Raw genomic sequence first — 18,218 nt, 5'->3', positions numbered from 1 at the left:
AGAGGCAAAGCACAGTTTCTGTTTTTGCACCCTCTAACTTGTGCATTCTTTGGCCATACTGCGAAGTTTTTGCAGTGCAAATAAATGGGACAAGAAGAAATACAACTACATGGACAGAACAGGTGCATATGTTATGTTCTTATTCTGTTTATTTGTGCTACAAAAACAATTAGTACTCGAGAAAAATGTACCAAGTAGCCCTTGAGCGAATTCCTTTGGAGCCATATGGCTTCTGACTGTGATAAATCACTAATAATGATTTGCATTAAAGCTAGCCTGAAGAAACTAAATTAAGCTGCTGCTTCATGATTCAGAATGCACACCATGGTAAATTTGACACATTCTCCAATATCAATGTTTTGGTATGTAGAATGTCTGGTGTAGCTGGTTGTTGCTACCACGCCAGTAATCTGGTACTCCAAATGGCAAGTCAAAAGTTGCCCTTCCCTGCATGCTGCAATGTAATTTTCACCTGTTCGGGTGCTTACTGTGACCGTGCACTGGGTTTGATACAGGCTGAAAAAGTGTGCTTAAACGTATTGTGAATTCAGCTTGCATAAATTCTTTTTTCACATTGTACTTTGAAGAAATTAGTCACGCAACTGTACCTTGCTCAAGGGCAAATTGAAAGTCCTTGGCATCTAGAGTGTGCAGGTGTGCAGAGGCCATTTGTGGCTCATAAACTGAGCTCCACAGTCAAGCATTTGCTGCGACATGCCATCCCAAATTCTAAGGCAGCAACTAACACTGCCTTCATGGCACTTAAATTCCAATGCCACTGCTTTCTCAGTAGGCTCCTCAGCTTATATACTTTTTGCTTAATTTCAGTGTCAGTAGTGTCAACTGCACACTGCAGTATATACAGGGTGTTTCACATAACTTGAACCAGGGATTTAAAAAAAGTGGTTAACCACAGCTGAACGAAGCCAACGACATATGATTTGCCATCATGTGGCACTCCTTAGTGTATTTAGTATATTCTGTATAATTAATTAATTCAGATCAATTATGCAAATGTTTAATATCCACTTGAGGGCCAAGTGCATTTCGTTATGTTGTAGAGAAGATTCAGAAACGACCGATCCAATTTATTGTGGCAACGTACTTGCTCTGTGGTGATCTTGTTTGGCGTTTAAAGACAGCCTGTGAAATATGAAATAAAACCATGTGATAGCACTCCTGCACTATTATATTGCAGTGCTCTCAACCATGCTTCGAGCAAATAAACCGTGCATGAACCGTGGCAAAGTGAGTGGCCTTCGGCTCTAGGCATTGACTTCACAATGCGTCAGCATCTTTGACAGTGGCACGTAGAAAGGAAGTGCCATCGTCCCTGATAAGTGAGAGGCTTGAAGCACAGTTGAGAGCGCTGCAATACGGTAGCACATGAGCGCAGTCACAGGGCATTATTTCGTATTTCACGGGCTTTCCTTAAACGCCAAAAAAAATTCACCATGGAGCATGTACATTGCCACAAAAAATTGGATTGGTCATTTGTGAATCCCCTCTACAACATAATGAAACACAATTAGCCCTAAAGTGGATATTAAGAAGTTTTGCATTAATTAATCTTAGTTAATTAACTAATTAAGTGGAATATAACAAACCTTTTGAGGAGCGGAATATGACAGAAAACCACATGTCATTGGTTTCACCCAGCTGCAGTTAACCACTTTCTTTAAATCCTTGGTTCAAATTATGTGAATCACCCTGTATATCAGGCACATGTCAGTCAATGCCTTCCTGCCAGCTTTGTAAAAGTTCTCTGTTTGATGCAATGCATGAGCAGTGCAAGGTTCTCAACGAAAAGCTGGACTCCTTGCTGAAGACTCTGAAAGAAGAGTCGCTGGCCATTGAGCAGCCTGAGCCGGAGGCTCAGGTTGGCAAGAAGGATCTCGATGGTGACGAGGATGAGAATCGAACAAGCCCAACCCTCAAATCAACAAAGGTCAGCCTTAAGCACTTCAATTGATGGGTGACTGTGCTCCTTTGTAAACTTGAGACACCATGTACTTCTCAGCACAGAGTTGTTTCGCTTGCTGACGTGCCACATGTGTTCATGCGCAACTCTGTTCTGATATAATGCCAGTGTGTCTTCTGTTAAATATCTGTATATTGCTTGTATCCATTATCAAGGTCGACAACATTGACATCGTCAACAACATTGCTGCAATAAACTACAATTTTTTTTATGCAGTCGGCAGGCAGACATTACAAGGTGACACCATACACTACAGCTCATCATCGACATAGTGAATGTCATCACTGGAATATGAGAAGTCGTATCAGATGCAAGCAATCACGACAGTGCCAGCACAACAGTGAGATTACGTCAGAAACGAGCTTAGAGTGAAGTCACAAATTTAAGCAGTCGGATAATCGGTTATATGTATGTTTTCACAGCAATACTTTCGTGCGTAATATTATGATCTGTCGCAGCACAATAATTGAGGCAGACATTTTCCTTTGAAACATACCGTTCGACATTGTTTCACATGTAGTGCAACAGGTTTATAAAATTAATCATTATGCTACATTGCCTCTCTCTGTTATGTGCAGGCAGCATTTATACAACGAGAAGCTCTCATGTTGAGAGCAAACAGCCTCAAGAAAGCAGTCCGGCAGATCATTGAGCACACTGAAAGAGGTCAGTTTCTCCGATTTGCATTTTTAATATCCTCCCTAACTATTATCTAGGACATCTTCATTGCGTAGTATGTAAAGTGCTCTGTAGGAGAAAAACTGTTCTTGAATTGAAATTTAAGTGCTTCTATACAGGGCAGCTTCCACTGGCACTATCTTGTAGGTAGAAAGTAAGCTGTTTATAGAAAAATAAAACAGCAAATTAGGGCCCTAGCTTCTCCATGTATTTTTCCTTATATGAGGACTGCATAGAGGTTGGCTTGAAACTGAATACCACAGATAATAGACTCTATAAGCCATTTTCACTAGCTGTATCTCTGCAAAATGAGTTTAAGCTGGTGCGCTTGAAGGCAACCGTGCATAGAGGAAGCGTCTCTCTGCAACATTTGCCAAACGAAAGTTGGAAGAACATGAGCTGGGGCCATAATTTGTAACAATTAACTTTATTTTTTATTCATTTCTTAACACCCATCATTTCGCTGAGTAACCGACAGTCAGTGAAGAAATAATGGAAAGTGCAGTTGTTTACTGCAGAACACAGCTCCTACTTGGGCTCACGAAGGTTGAAAAGGCCAAACGCACCTTACTAAGCAGGCATCGTTGCAGCCCACTCAAAATAAAATTAAGCTAACTGATTGGCTTCTTCTTTTTCACCACATGCATATTGGGGTGCCTTTGATCAAACTTGTTGTAGCTGTTTGAGACCAGCAGAGGACGTGAGCAAAGAGCTTACACACCAAAGCGCCTTTTTGTGCCTGCTCACTTGGTTCGTGTCCTGTATTGCACTTGAGTGCTCTTCAACATGTCTTACCAATGAGGCTGAACCTATATGCTTGCATTTGCTCAAGTTTGTTTCAAATGTGCTGTTAGCCACACAAGGACATGCAGGTGCCTTACATGCATGTTGTTTTCTCATTTAAACGTTTAAAGCCGTGGATGAACAGAATGCCCAGACCAAAGTGCGAGAAGAGAACATTGTTGCGGAGAACAAGAATCGGAGCACAGAACAAGTTTATCAGGATGGAGAGAGTGGCCGCGAGGTGCAGGCACCATGGGTGGCGGTTGCAGTCATTGAAGGAAGCACCCAAGTGGCAGATGCTGAGTCAGCTGACACAGCAGAACTTCCTGTGCTGACGACAAGTTTCCACGAGTCATCCGAATGCTGGGACCCCTGGGGCATTGCAATGGGACAAAGTGTTGGTGCACCACTCAAGGACACACTGCAGGTACTGTCATGATGAAGTAGATGTTTTGCCAAGACCCAAAAAAGTCAAAGTTGATAGAAAGTTTTACCTGAGGAGCTGGGAGCTAAGTAATGTGACAATGAGTAAGTCGTTTTATTTGATGCACCCTGAACTGACATTGATGAGGGCTTTTGCATTAAAAAGGACTAAATTTACTGATTGCTGGCAGCACGTCCTTGATTTAGGCCATTAATCTATTAAACAAAACATACCGCAAATCAGAAAACTTTTCGAAACTGAAGCATCAAGTTTATGATTTGATAACTCTGCAATAAGAATGGTGTCCCAGTTATGTAAATTGCACCTGTTGGCACATCTAAAGCAGATGAAATTAGCATATTAGGTACTGCCTTGAATGATAAAAGTTAATTGTGAATAGAAGTTTTGTTGTGTAAGATAATGTAACAGTTTCACATATGCTGTAATCTAATACATTATAACTGTCCACTTTAGGTGACCCAACATATACAATTTACAGAATTGTGATGTCTGTTATTAATGCAGAATATGAGAGCTACAAAAATTGTGCTTTATTTGTTTGTTAATTTGTGTATTTTTGGTATTAAATAAATATCGAGGCACTAAATTGAAATTGTGTTTCCCATGGTGGGTATTATTTAGCTTGTTTTCTTAAATGGTGCATATTATTTCCTTCAAATCTGTTCGTTGTTCCTTAGTGAGAGCATTCATGCATTTCACATGCATCTTTATTTGAATAGGCAAGTTAGAGCTTGCCTTAAGCTAAAGCTTCCTCTTTATGCTGGTGTGGATCACTCATTAATATCAAAAGCCTAAATTTGTGCGATATGTTCTTGTGAATAGCTTATGGGTAATTTGCAGATTTTTAGGTTGCAAAAAATGCACTGTCTACCGAGATGCTACTATAGAGTGTGGACTGCAACTTTAGGTTCCTTGCAGGTGCTTGTCTGCTTGTTATGCAGGTTCTTTTTAGTTTTGCTGTGGGTCACTGAGGCATAACCTCAGAGCATCCAAATCAGGGCAAAGCCATTCATACCCATAAAACATGGGCAAAGACCGGACTTTGGGAACTAACAATTAAACATTTAACTGCGACAGCTATAACATCAATGGAATACAATATGTAAGTAGCAGCACGCAATACAGATAATGTGAACCATGTAGTACAGTCCTACGAGGCAGCTCAGTACTGCATGATGGTGGAAGCGAGGCATGGTGATGAGGGATGGTGCATCGGAGACATCTGGAGATTAGCTGTCCCCAATCAACCGAGAGCAAGTGGGAACCGCAGAGTGAACCTTGAGGATGAAGCAGCAGGATAACTAGACGGCCTGGCCAAGCAGCTGTACACAAGCTCAGGCCCGTAGCCAGACTTCTCATGTTCCGCCTACAAGCGCACGCAGGCGTCCACACAACCACCATCGGTCCTGTCTCATTTTGGGGGGGAATACTGTACTTATGTTTGATAATATTATAATAACTTCAGCCTGGATATGAGTGGTTTATATGAGGTGTTCTATTACTGACCTTATAATGAATCCACCATGGTGGCTTAGCAGCTATGGTGTTGCGCTGCTAAGCACTAGGTCGCGGGATCAAATGCTAGCCGCCATAGCCGCAGTTTGATGAGGGTGAAATGCAAGAATGCCGTGTCCCGTGCATTGGGGGCATGTTAAAGATCACCTGGTGGTCAGAATTAATCTGGAGTCCCCCACTACGGCGTGCCTCATTATCAAATGGTGGTTTTGGTGAGTTAAAACCTCAGAATGCGGTATTGACCTTGCAGTACTGACTGAATGCAGTACTGATCTTATTATAGAAATATTTGAAGTTCAGTAATAAAATATGTTAGCCACTGTGCTAACATATGACTGACAGGACAAAAAGAGAGAACAGTGTGACCTGTATAGATCCTGCACGTTGGTGTGTAAACAGACTAGTGTTCCTCTCTCTCTCTCTCTCTCTCTCTCTCTCTCTCTCTCCTCTCTCTCTCTCTCTCTCTCTCTCTCTCTCTCTCTCTCTCTCTCTCTCTCTCTCTCTCTCTCTCTCTCTCTCTCTCTCCACTTCTCACTTTCTATTAAACTTTGCTAATGAATGATGAAGCTGTAATTGCTCTTCAGCTGAAGGGACTCGTTTTGTATCTCTGACAGCAGCAAAAAGACAATGACTGAAGTCCAAAAACAGCATTGCTTGATGAACTTAATGCTTTCAGGTGACTCTGGCCACTATCGAGGGTGGTCTGAGTGCAGACAGCTCCCCATGTCCATCTCCACGCTCACTGATGGCCACCCCTTCACCAAGTCCATCACCGTGCAGCGTGTCACCACAACCACCATCGTCCAAGGAAGAGAGTGGGCAGCACCAGGAAAGGCGCAGGTCATCTCTAAGTCCATCGTCTTTGCATCCGACCAGCCTTGCACTGACACCCACTACTGAGGAAGATGAGGACCGGTCGTGGGGAAGTCCGCAGAGGGCCCAGCGAAAGAACAAAGGTGAAACGCTTCACGCCATTTGGAATGGCACACGAAAGCATCTTAAAGAGGCTTTGAACCACATTTTATCGAAGGGGAGAAATGCATTGGAAGTTGAAATAGTCAATTGCAGAAATACTTTTGCCGTCAAAAGGGAAAACACGGCAAAGGCAGGAGATGGAAATTCAGGACGATGAGCAAAACGAGAACAAGGTAAAAGTGGGAGCCAACATTTCGGCAAGTAGACTTGTCTCTTCCAAGGCCTTGAAAAAGACATGTCCACTTGTTGAAACTTTGGCTGCCGCTTTTACCTTGCTCTCGTTTTGCTCTTTGCCAATGAAAGTACTTCAATGCGTTCTGCTGAAGCAGAGTTATTGGCAATCAAACACTGCCTTCACAATGCTCCTGTTTCTTCTTCAATGTGTTGCACTGCAAAGGCTATGGCGGAGTGGGGCGTGCCCACAACGTTCTGCCTTCTAAATGTCACCGTGGCGTGCAGTTCAAATTTGCTTTTGGATTTTAACGTAGATGCCACCACTTCCAATTTGGCGATGTGGCTCACTGAGGACAACTGCGTTTGGCTTACATTTGGCACATCATAGGTGCCACCTGTAAGCCAAACGCGGTTGTCCTCAGTGAGCCACAGTGAATTTAGCCAGTGCACCTGTGGCTGCACACCATCGCAGTCGCGGTATCTATGCTATGTAGAAGATCACAGCTACATGCAACTGTAGTGAGTGTGCGCAACATTTGCTTTGTGCACGACAGGGCTTGAGTGAGTGCTTGCACGTATATGCTATAGTCCAACCATGCTGCGTGGTGTGGACCGGCTTTATCTTTCACCAGCTTGACCAACGGACAGTTAGCCACATCCAGCTTGCTCATTTTTGAAGTGCTATCATTAGTCTGCCAAGGTGTCTAACCAGGAGTGGCCAGGAGTGCGCGTGCACTGGCAAGTGTGCGTGTGGTCTAATCTTAAGTTTCACGTGGTTCCAGGCTAGTTGAGCATTCAAAACTAGGTGAAATTAGTGAGACCCACCAGCTGCGACAGCGATAAGCAGAGTAGCCAAAGTTTAATTCTTATGCGGGCGGCTGGGGCCAAACGTATGCGGGCAGATGATGGTCAGCTTCTTCCAGAAGTATGTAATTATTATCAAAATTCAAAAGCACATTTTTCACTTACTTCAGCCTGTTTATTGAATTTTGTCGATAAATATACACATTAACAGCAGGAGGAAGCGCACTGATCCAAACACCCTTCTTGATTGATGTCGGCTATCGGCCAATAGCAGCGCATATGGGAATCCACTTTATTACGAAATAAACTTTCCGAAAGATAGCGAGGAGCTAGCTTGTGCTTGACAGAAAGGTGACTTCGTGCTCTGCTTGCAAGCACCACACGCTGCATACAATAGCAAAACTTGGCCGAGATGTTCACAGTAGCTTATGCTACCTGCAGACTATGTCTTTTCACCAAGCCCGAGCAGTGGTTCAGGACCCCTTTAAGCTGACTACCGCACATGCATGGCTGATGGCTCAGCTTAGCCTCACAGTGGAGAAGACAGTGTTATAGGGGTCAATACAAAGTGCTGACTTTTGACAGAAATTCGCTGTTTGCTCCCCCAGAATAAACACAGAAGATTTCTATCAGTAAGTATTGGAAGGTGTGTATTGTTTGTTTTTCCTGTAACCATTTTTCAGTGGCTAACAACTGTTGCAATGTTATTGTGTGTCGCATGATGCGGAATGCTCTGGAAAATGTTGCTGATTCTACAAAAAAAAAAAAAACTTTCCTACAGGAAATAACTTTTGTCTAATCAGATTGCACGAGGCAAACAGTGGTGTAAATTGTAGAATGAATGCGAGCACCAGCGATGATGCTGGAATGTACAATAAGTGATGTATAAATAACCAATGTGTTTGGTCAGATCAGATTTTTTACGATCGACGACTGTGCTCGCCACTATTGTTGTGCTCAGTTTGTTTCTTGTTTTGCTAGGCACATGTTTGCCCAATAAAGAATTAAATTTCTAACCAGCATTTCTGGAAGTTCTGTTTCTCACCGTCACCACAACATCACAGTACTTATTAAAAAGAAGAACAATAATATACTATACACCTCGTAACAAGGAAGAGCACTTAATGTCAAAGGCAGATTCATAGACTTATTATTGTTTGGTTACCATGTATGCTTACATTCTGCCTGCCTCCTCTCTACCAAACTGTCTCTAATACCATACTTATCTGGTTACTTTAATATGCTGGGCTGGTGGCGTAGTTGTTTTGACATGAGCGCACAGTGCATACAGCATGTTCCGACAACAAATTAGCGTGTGCTGTGGCATTGTTGTTCTCCATGCGTTACCTGCTGTACAGCATCCATGATAACTTTCACACATGCCCCCAACATGCAGGAGAAAGCAAGAAAAGCTCAGCATCCAAAGTAGGCAGCAGCGCTGTGACCGCACAGTCACCCACTGGCTCCCGACGCATCAGCAGCGGAAGCACTCTGAAACACCTCGGCCTTTCACTGCTTCCCGGTGAGCGGAGCCCATCGGAAGAACACCCACCCTCTACTATGCATCCATCAAGCACTTCTCAACACCACTCACTGCAACAACAGCAGCAGCAGCAGCAGCAGCAGCAGCAGCGCACCTTCCCCATCATCAACCCACTGGCATCGCTGCCCATGTGGCCCAACCTGAACCGGGAGAGTCTGGTGGGCAAGGTGCTACTGGCCAATGCTGATGCACTCTGCGCGGCTGCCTCTCCTTTGATGGATGTCGAGGAAGTCTCATTGTAAGTCAGTGCCAACATTTCCAGAAGAAAAAGTGTTTTGTAGATTAGGCCTATAAGAGTTAGCAGATGGGTGAAAAAAATTTAGTACACATCAATGCAAAAGTGAAGAAAAAGCAGGCTGGTGAACAAGCAATTGTCAACTATGGTGTCGATTCTAGGTACGCTAGAGGAAAGATGCTGGTGGAATTTGCCGGAAGGAATAAGCAGTGTACAATGAACACCTTCTTCAGGAAGCGTGGCAACAGAAAGTGGACCTTGGAAAGCCATAATGGTGAAACAAGAAATGAAATAGATTTCATACTTTCTGCTGATCCCAGCATAGTGAAGGATGTTGAAGTGTTAGATGCAGTGATCATAGGTTGGTGAGGTCTGTAGGGGTCACCTCAATTCGAAGAGAGAAAGAGTAAAATTGCAGGAAGAAACAGGCCAACCTAGATGCAGTAAAGGTAAAAGCCGACCAATTCAGGCTGCTACTTGCAAACAAATATGCAGCCCTAGTACAGAGAGATGAAGATGACATAAAAGTAATGAATGAAACCGTAACTAGGCTGTCTTCAGAGGCAGCAATTGAATTGGGAGGCAAGGCACCAAGGCAACCAGTAGGCAAGCTCTCCCAAGTAACTAATGGCCTAATAAAGAAATGACAAAGAATGAAAGTGTGCAACTCAAGAGATAGAATTCACAGAACTGTCAAAACTGATCAACAAGGCGAAAATAAGAGATATTCGAAATTACAATGTGAGAAAGACTAAGCAAGCCATAAGAAATGGACGCAGCATGAAATCAGTGAGAAGGAAACTTGGCATAAAACAAACCAAAATGCATGCGCTTAAAGATAAGCAGGGTAATATCATCAGCAGTCTCAAAGGTATAGTAAAATCAGCGGAATAATTTTGTGCTGACTTGTACACAGTGGCATAGTAACAGAGGGGGCTGGGGGGCCGCGGTTGCCAGTGGGGGCGGGGGGGGTTGTCATATATGTCTGAAGACATATATGGTAAATGTGCTCCGGTAACCAGCAGCCCAAGCTCATGTACCCAATGTACCAGATGTGTAGTGCCGCAGAATTGTCGACTGCAGCTTTATCAACATCATACATAATAACTGGACGAATGTGCGGGATAAAAAATTTAAAAATGGTAGTTAAACTACTCGCCTTAGTGGAACGTTTCATGTGCGGTGCACTCATGCGTAGCTATCTTAAGTCCGTGCTATCTTAAAATAGGATTTATTAAATAACTGTTTAATTAGGAATTATAAAGGAAACTTTGTGATTCGGTAATTGAGGACCCAAAGTTATATTAGCTTAACAAAAACTTCTTCTCTAAATGAAGTCGTCTTGGGTGCTAGAGCCTGCAGTACCTTGGCACTGCAGTACGGCAGTGCAGGGCGCCCCAGTATGGCAGTACCGAAAGAAATATGAAATAGTGCACCAGTGAGCTCGATCCCTCTATCCTATCCATTGCAAGTGCAGGCCAACAGTAGCGCAAGCTTTCGCTGGCACAGGTGTGATGGCAGCCTTCTCTCTCTCTCTTTTTTTGCCTGGTGATGCCAGAAACAGTCTCAAAGCGTGCTCTATTCTGTTCAGAACCTTGTGACAGTACCGCAGCTCGGATAATCACGTTTGCCAATAGCAGCAAATAAAGACAGGCGTGTATACCTGCATTCGCGATCTCTGGGAACAAAAGCGAATTGTGGGGGGAGGGACATGCGCGGTATCCAAGGCGGCCGTGCTGGTGCTGAAACATCAATCCCTTCCTCCCTTCCCTGGAAATTTTTTATATCCTCGCCTTCGTGACTACAACTCGAGGCAGTGAGGGGGGGGGGGGGGGCGTGACAGAAGACTTATGGGCCCCGGGTGCCAGACGACCTAGCTACAGCACTGCCTGTACAGTACCCAAGGCAGCCACGATACCTCCATTTGAAGCAGTAATTAACAGGTTACAGAGACTCCTTCTATAACTAGTGAGGAAGTTAGAAGGGCCTTGCAAGACATGAAATGGGGAAAGGCAGCAGGAGAAGATGGACTACCAGTCGATTTAATCAAAGATAGAGGAGCCATAATGCTTAAAAAACTAGTGGCCCTTTATACCAACTGTCTATTGACTTCAAGGGTCCCAGAGAACTGGAAGAATGCCAACATTATTGCAATCCACAAAAAGGGAGACGTTAAAGAAATGAAAAATTATAGGCTCATTAACTTACTCCCAGTGTTATATAAAATATTCACCAAGATAATTTCCAATAGAATAAGGACAACACTGGACCTTGGTCAACCGAGGGAACAGACTGGCTTCAGGAAGGGATACTCTACACTGGATCACATTCATGTCAGCAAACAGTTTTATAACTGCGCAAACAAACGACCACAGAAAGCGAGCACACAAGGACAGGCACAGACTTGCAACTAATCTTTATTCCACAAAGACCACATATAAGTACATCTCAGAAATACACCACTGCACGTGTGCAGAGAAATCATAATCACCCAAAAGCTTTCTGTTCAAGCAACTCACAAACCAACTACGTTCATCAATAAACCTCATCTGATTGTCATACAGATAAACTGAGGTGTCGCTGACACAATCATCTCCCTTCTTTCTAATATGATACGCCTTGCATAACCCTCTCCCTTGGCTATCTTGTCACCTGCACAATATCTTAACGTCTGAAAGCCGATCCTGAAAGAAGTTAAGATATTGTGAGGGTGCCTAGATAGCCAAGCGAGAGAGTTACACGGGGCGTATCATATTAGAAAGAAGGGAGATTATTGTGTCAGCGACACCTCAGTTTTTCTGTACAACAATGAGATGAGGTTTATTGATGAAGGTAGTTAGGTTGCGTGTTGCTTGAACTGAAAGCTTTTGGGTAATTGGGGTTTCTTCATGCACGCGCAGAGGCATATTTCTGAGATGTACTTATATGTGGTCTTGTGGAATAAAGATCAGCTACTAGTCTGTGCCTGTCCTTGTGTGCTCTCTCTCTCTCTGTGGTCGTTTGTTTGCGCAGTTATAGAACTGTTTGCCAATGTTCACCAACTTGCCCAACAAGAAGTTCTTCTAAGGTACACAGTCATGTCATTAATCAGGTAATCGAGAAATCCGCAGCGTACAATCAGCCTTTCTGTTGTGGGGATGGGTGACTCTCACACGTCCCCTGATATGTTGTTGTCTCGCATAGCTCCCATCTCCTGTAATCCGGCTTCGCCGCATGATTTTACTGCGGTGGTCAGTATGCTTGAAGGGTAGTACGAGAGATGGCGCGAGTGTTGCTCTGCTAAGGCTACCTAATGGCGGGGTTACTTGTGCGCAAAAAGGAGAAGGCTCTTCCTCATTGGCTCGGGATCAGCAAGCGGCGTGGACATTCTGCGCGTGCGCCGATCCATGCTTCTGCGATACCGTCTTGCGAGCCTACCCCGGAATACACGAACATAATCGTTCGAATGCGCCACCGTTTGCATGACCGTACATGCGAACGACCAGGCGTTGCTGTCCAGCATGGGGCGAACATATTCGCTAGTTATCCGGTCGCGGTGAGTCACACTTCCGCGATTTGTCACGTGCCCATTGGCATATTTTGTGGATAGCAACTTGTCTAGCAGTCTATGAAAGGTGCAATAAATGCCCTTGTGATTATTTGCACTACTGTGTTGTTGTTCCTTTGTCCCAAGAGCATGGGTGAGAGTCTCAAACTATATGGCTTTCATAGATTACGAAAAGGCATTTGATTCAGTTGAGATACCAGCAGTCATATAAGCATTATGTGATCAAGGAGTACAGGTTGCTTACAGCGTCTGTCCGAAAACTTCCCGTAATTTTTTTAAATAAATCATTTATTCAATATCAGTTTGCAATCTTTTCAGAACTTTTCAAAGTGTTCTCCCCCTGCTTCAATGCACCATTGCCAACGCTTCACCCAATCATTGCAGGCACCCTTGAAGCCATCAAGGAGAACCTCCTTCAGTGAAGTAGTCGCAGCTGCTTTTACCGTCTCCAGTGTCCCATGCCGAGTTCCTTCCAGGGTTCTTTTGATCTTTGGGAACAAAAAGAAGTCCGGTGGTAGCAGATTGGGGCTGTACGGTGGCTGGGGCAGTGTTGCCACACCCATTTTGGCCAGAAACTTGGAGACAATGAGCACGGTGTGGCTTGACGTGTTGTTCTGGTGCAAGATTAAATTGTTGCGAATTTCTTTTCGGACGCATTGAACCCTGTTGTGCAACCGTTTGAGCACTTCACAGTAAAAGTCCTTGTTGACTGTTTGTCCCTGTGGCACGAATTCACTGTGAACCATACCTTTTCTGTCAAAAAAGACAATGAGCATTGCCTTGATTCGCGATTTGCTTTTTTCGGGTGAGGAGACTCCGTGGTGTGCCACTCACCACTCTGACGCTTTGATTCAGGATCGTACTAAAAAATCCACGTCTCCTCCCCTCTGATCACTCTGTCCAAAAATTCTGGGTCCGTTTCGTTGCGTTCACGCAACTCCTGGCACTTCAACAAGCGCTCTTCCATCATCTCACTCATCAGGACTCTTGGCGCCATTTTCACGCAGACTTTTCTCATTTGAAGATCCGCCGTCAAAATGCAATAAACAATTGTTTTGGGCATTCCACACTTCTGTGCGATCATCCGACCACTTAATTGCTGGTCCTTGTCCAAAACTCGACGCACTTTTTGCACCGAGTTGTCCATTTGTGATGTCGATGGGCATCCCGAGCGGTCGTCGTCGTTGATGGACTCTCAACCTTCCTGGAACCTCTTGCGCTACATGAAAGTTTGGCTTTGTTTCATTACGTCATCACTGTAGACTTTCCAAAGCATTTCTAGTGTCTCCGCCCTGTTTTTACCCAGCTCACACAAAACTTGATTGCATAATGCTGCTCCAAAAACTGGTCCATTTTTTTCTCAGCGAGGGTGCAGTAGATACCTCTGCGTGGAGCGTGACCTGCCTCAAGAACTGCCCGCAGGCAACTGAGACCAGTCTCGTTTCGAAGCTTAGATCCCCCACTAACATCTTCGCCTAAAGCCCCGCATTGATAGATGGCATTGCCGACTACAAAAATCATTCCAGGAAGTTTTGGGACAGACCCTGTACCTAAATATCTTGGAAAATATCTGCAGAGATTCCACAGCTACCGTAATTCTACACAAGGAAAGTAGGAAGATACCTACAAAGAAAGGGGTCAGACAAGGAGACACAATCTCTCCAATGCTATTCACTGCGTGCTTGGAAGAAGTATTCAAGCTATTAAACTGGGAAGGCTTAGGAGTAAGGATCAACAGCGAATATCTTGGCAAACTTTGGTTTGCAGATGACATAATCCTGCTCAGGAACACTGGATACGAGTTACAATAAATGATTGAGGACCTTAACAGAGAGAGTGTAAGAGTGGAGTTGAAGATTGATATGCAGAAGACAAAAAATAGTGATGGATAGCTGGACAAGGGAACAAGAGTTCAGGATCGCAAGTCAGCGTCTAGAGTCTGTGAAAGAGTACGCTTGCTCACAGTTACTCACAGGGAACCCTGATCATGAGAAGTAAATTCACAGAAAAATAAAAATGGGTTGTAGCGCATACGACAGACATTGTCAGTTCCTGACTGGAGGCTTACCATTATTATTGAAAAGAAAGGTGTACAATCAATGCATTTTATGCTGACTTATGGGGCAGAAACTTGGAGACTGACAAAAAAGCTAAAGAACAAGTTAAGGACTGTGCAAAGAGCGATGGAATGAAGAATGGTAGGCAGAGCGTTAAGAGACAGAAAGAGAGCGGTTTGGATCGAAGAGCAAACGGGTAGGGCCGATATTCTAATTGACATTAAGAGAAAGAAATGGAGCTAGGCAGGTTATGTAATGCACAGGTTAGGTAACCAATATACCATTAGGGTTACAGAATTGGTGCCAAGAGGAGGAAGTGCAATCGAGGACGGCAGAGGACTAGGTGGGGCGATGAAATTAGGAAATTTGCGGGTACTAGTTGGAGTCTGTTGGCGAAGGACAGGGTTAATTGGAGATCACAGGTAGAGGCCTTCGTCCTGCAGTGGACATAAAGTAGGATGATGATGATGGTGGTGGTGGTGGTGCATGGTGGTGATGCAGAAGAAATGCCTATATACACCACAACAATGCACACTTTTGCATAATGACACATACAGAGGCAAATTAAGGTGCATGTGTTGCTGTCAGTTTTTCTCTGAAATAAATGTTTTACCATTCAAAAATTTCACACCTGAGTAATACTATTATAATGCAAGAGAGTGTATATACAGTTAAGCCTCGATATAATGAAGTCGATAAAATAGGCTATTTGCTTCGTTATAGCGAAATTTAGTTGCATTGAAATTCAACCTTTTGTGCAGGTAAGTACAGTCGCCGATTGATTTTTCTTACGCGCAGAGAGGCCGCAAAATTTTCCAAATTATTGGGTAATCGAAAAAAGCAAATTATAATAAGAAAATAATTCATTTTGATAAATTTGGCAGTCAGACATGAATGATACGGTTTCATGCCACGTACGTCAACAATATCTTCACATCGACAGCATGAATTAAGCGAAACCAGCCACGCTTTCACATGTACTCCGCCCCTGCGGCTCATAGCATTGCTCACGCTGAGACGACACTATCAGGTAAAGTGCCGGGAGCGGTGAGCGAATGCTTTGTCTGCCTCTCGCACCAACGGATCACCAAAACTTTAGATTACACAACCTCCAATACTAAATATGCGGAAAGAAGGCTTGCATTGTGCCACGCTGTCTCGGCGCGCCCACTCATTGCACACGCGGCAGATCACCTCTGCAGCAGGGTGCGCGGTTGCATATGTGCTCAGCTGCGCTTACAGCCATGCGCAGCCACAGCCGAGACGTGCGCCAACTTACCTCTCCACTCCGCCGACCCCTCCCCCCCTCGCACACGCTTGATCGTGTTACTGCGAGCTCGCTGTCCTCCCTCTCTTTCCCATTGCTCACACGGGTAGGCCTCGCCCACAAAGCCGCTGTAAAACCCTGTGTCTCCCTTCGAATCGGTTAACGCTGTAAGTACACCTGCAGCGTTTCCCCTCGCTGGAATAAAGTCTCTTCTTTTTTTTTTGTTCTGGCCCCCGACTCGTGCAGTCCGGCTATTCTTTGCGGCGCTTCGCGCCCCGGCCGTTAGGCCTCATGCCGTAAGTCCCTTGTCCGGCCGCCCCGTCAAAGCTACTACAGCCGCCATCTTTCTTGTTTCCCCCTCACACACTTTTCTAAAGCACACAGTGCATGTGGCACAATATATCTTATCACACTTCGACTTTATACGGGACATGATGTGGCTGCAGTTTAGTTGCTCTTACTGCATGCACACAGATTATTTTAGAGGTTTTGCATCTAGCCACTTGCAATTCAATGATTTGACCATCTGCGTCCACAGAAGTTTCCATTTAATTGTCTCGGCATTCCTTTGCGGCTGCAGTTAAATTTCTTTATATTGAAACCACGTACAAACACACTTCGTTATATTGAGGTTCTAAATACATGGCGTTCTATGGACAAGAGGTTATGAGAAGTTTAATATTTCATTATATCGAGAATTTCATTATATTGAAGTTCGTTATATCGAGGTTTAACTTTGTATATATACGGATGACTACTATCAAGTTTGGTAGGAAAGGTCAATAAAATTTTCTGTATTAGTAAAACTAGAGATCTTATATAGTAGTCTGTATGGAACCACCTTTTGTGATGGGAAACTGCGTTATCTAAGAAAATATTCAAATAAGAGTGAAAAAGTAAAACAACTGAAGACCTATTGTTCTAAATTTAGTACAATTAGTGTTAATGTGATAATAGGTTAGCACACCATAACTTCAGGTAAACTTTTGGTTTAGTGAACTGTGTTTAGGAATTCAGTTGAGCTTATGTCCTAAGACACAACGTTAAAGTCACAACCATGGTGTAACTTCCACAACGTGAATACAGCATTCCCTTTATTTTGTCGCAATGCAGCTTCTGCAGGTATTTTTCTCCTTATTTCCAACATACTGATACTTATGAGTTCAGGAGCTCTGAAAGCTTTGTTCTGCAATTTTTATTATGTGACAGGCCTGGTTCACAAGCTCACACAGCTTGGCTTTTTTAAAACGAAGCTTTGCTTTCCTAGCCTGCCGAGTTTGCCGTGGCTGCTGGCTGAGTCACTTAGTATCTCAGCGGATATATTTGTTGATACAGTAGAATCTTCGGAAACAGAAATTGTTTAAATGGAATTGTTGATTAAGCAGAACAGCATCTAAATTGGTTGGTTTTGTATTTGAATAATGCAACGAAAAACACTTTCATTAATAATCGGAACCAAGATTTTCATAACTCTTAGCAAACGGAACCACCGAAGCAAGCTATAAAGTTTACTTTACTTCTTTTTCCTGATAAAGCTAATATATAACTTTTTTGGCAACACCTGTCTTTTATGTACAAAAAGAAGCATCCTTAAAACGTGGTGGCAAAGTTTCAATGAGCAAACATTTGATAGCTATTTAATGCATAACATATGCACTCCGGACAGCTTGGCAGCATCTTCACTGCTCCATAGATGGCTGGTATAAGAACTACTGAAATTTCAGATGCCTTATAAAGCACCATCCAATAATTTGTGCTCTACCAGCACAACCACACGCTAATTTAGCCACCAAGTTGAGCAGTAAGAGCAATGTTTTCGCTTTGGTATGTCACCGGTGCCTTCTCTAAACCAAAAGTAGCAAAGCCTAGTGTATCCAGAAGTCGCCAACTGCACCTACACCACAGGACAAACTACTACATTCACTTCTTGATGCCTAGCATTTCAAACAATGTTAAGACTGCATATGGCATACAGTGCTGCACCCCTGCACATCTCCCTCAAACAGGCCTATATAAAGTGCAAGCATGCGCGCCTTTGTTTTGCGTAACAAAAAAAAAGCACATTTCTACATAAAACCTGGGCATATAATCTCGGCTCAGAGGTATTTCTGCCACTGTGACCCAAGAGGTACAGAATCCCTAAATGTTGCTTGATACGCGTCATGCATACACCTGTTATCATCGTTCTTCCCGCGATGAGCCTCATACACCGCC

At 43.7% G+C, this 18,218-nt stretch overlaps 1 protein-coding gene across 1 annotated transcript in view; it reads left to right on the top strand.

Moving 5' to 3' along the window:
• Nucleotides 1–18,218, top strand: part of LOC126542979 (diacylglycerol kinase delta) — a 430,642-nt gene that overhangs the window by 342,761 nt on the left and 69,663 nt on the right. Inside the window, exons 15-19 of the mRNA XM_050190110.3 lie at nt 1,790–1,948; nt 2,560–2,647; nt 3,574–3,869; nt 6,079–6,358; nt 8,752–9,136. Coding sequence (XP_050046067.1) covers nt 1,790–1,948; nt 2,560–2,647; nt 3,574–3,869; nt 6,079–6,358; nt 8,752–9,136 — 1,208 coding nt within the window. The remainder of the gene's footprint in view (nt 1–1,789; nt 1,949–2,559; nt 2,648–3,573; nt 3,870–6,078; nt 6,359–8,751; nt 9,137–18,218) is intronic.

Source organism: Dermacentor andersoni, chromosome 2, assembly GCF_023375885.2.
Source record: "Dermacentor andersoni chromosome 2, qqDerAnde1_hic_scaffold, whole genome shotgun sequence".
NCBI lineage: Eukaryota > Metazoa > Arthropoda > Arachnida > Ixodida > Ixodidae > Dermacentor > Dermacentor andersoni.
Note: the sequence above shows the minus strand (reverse complement) of the source record. Positions and strands in the feature narration are given on the sequence as shown.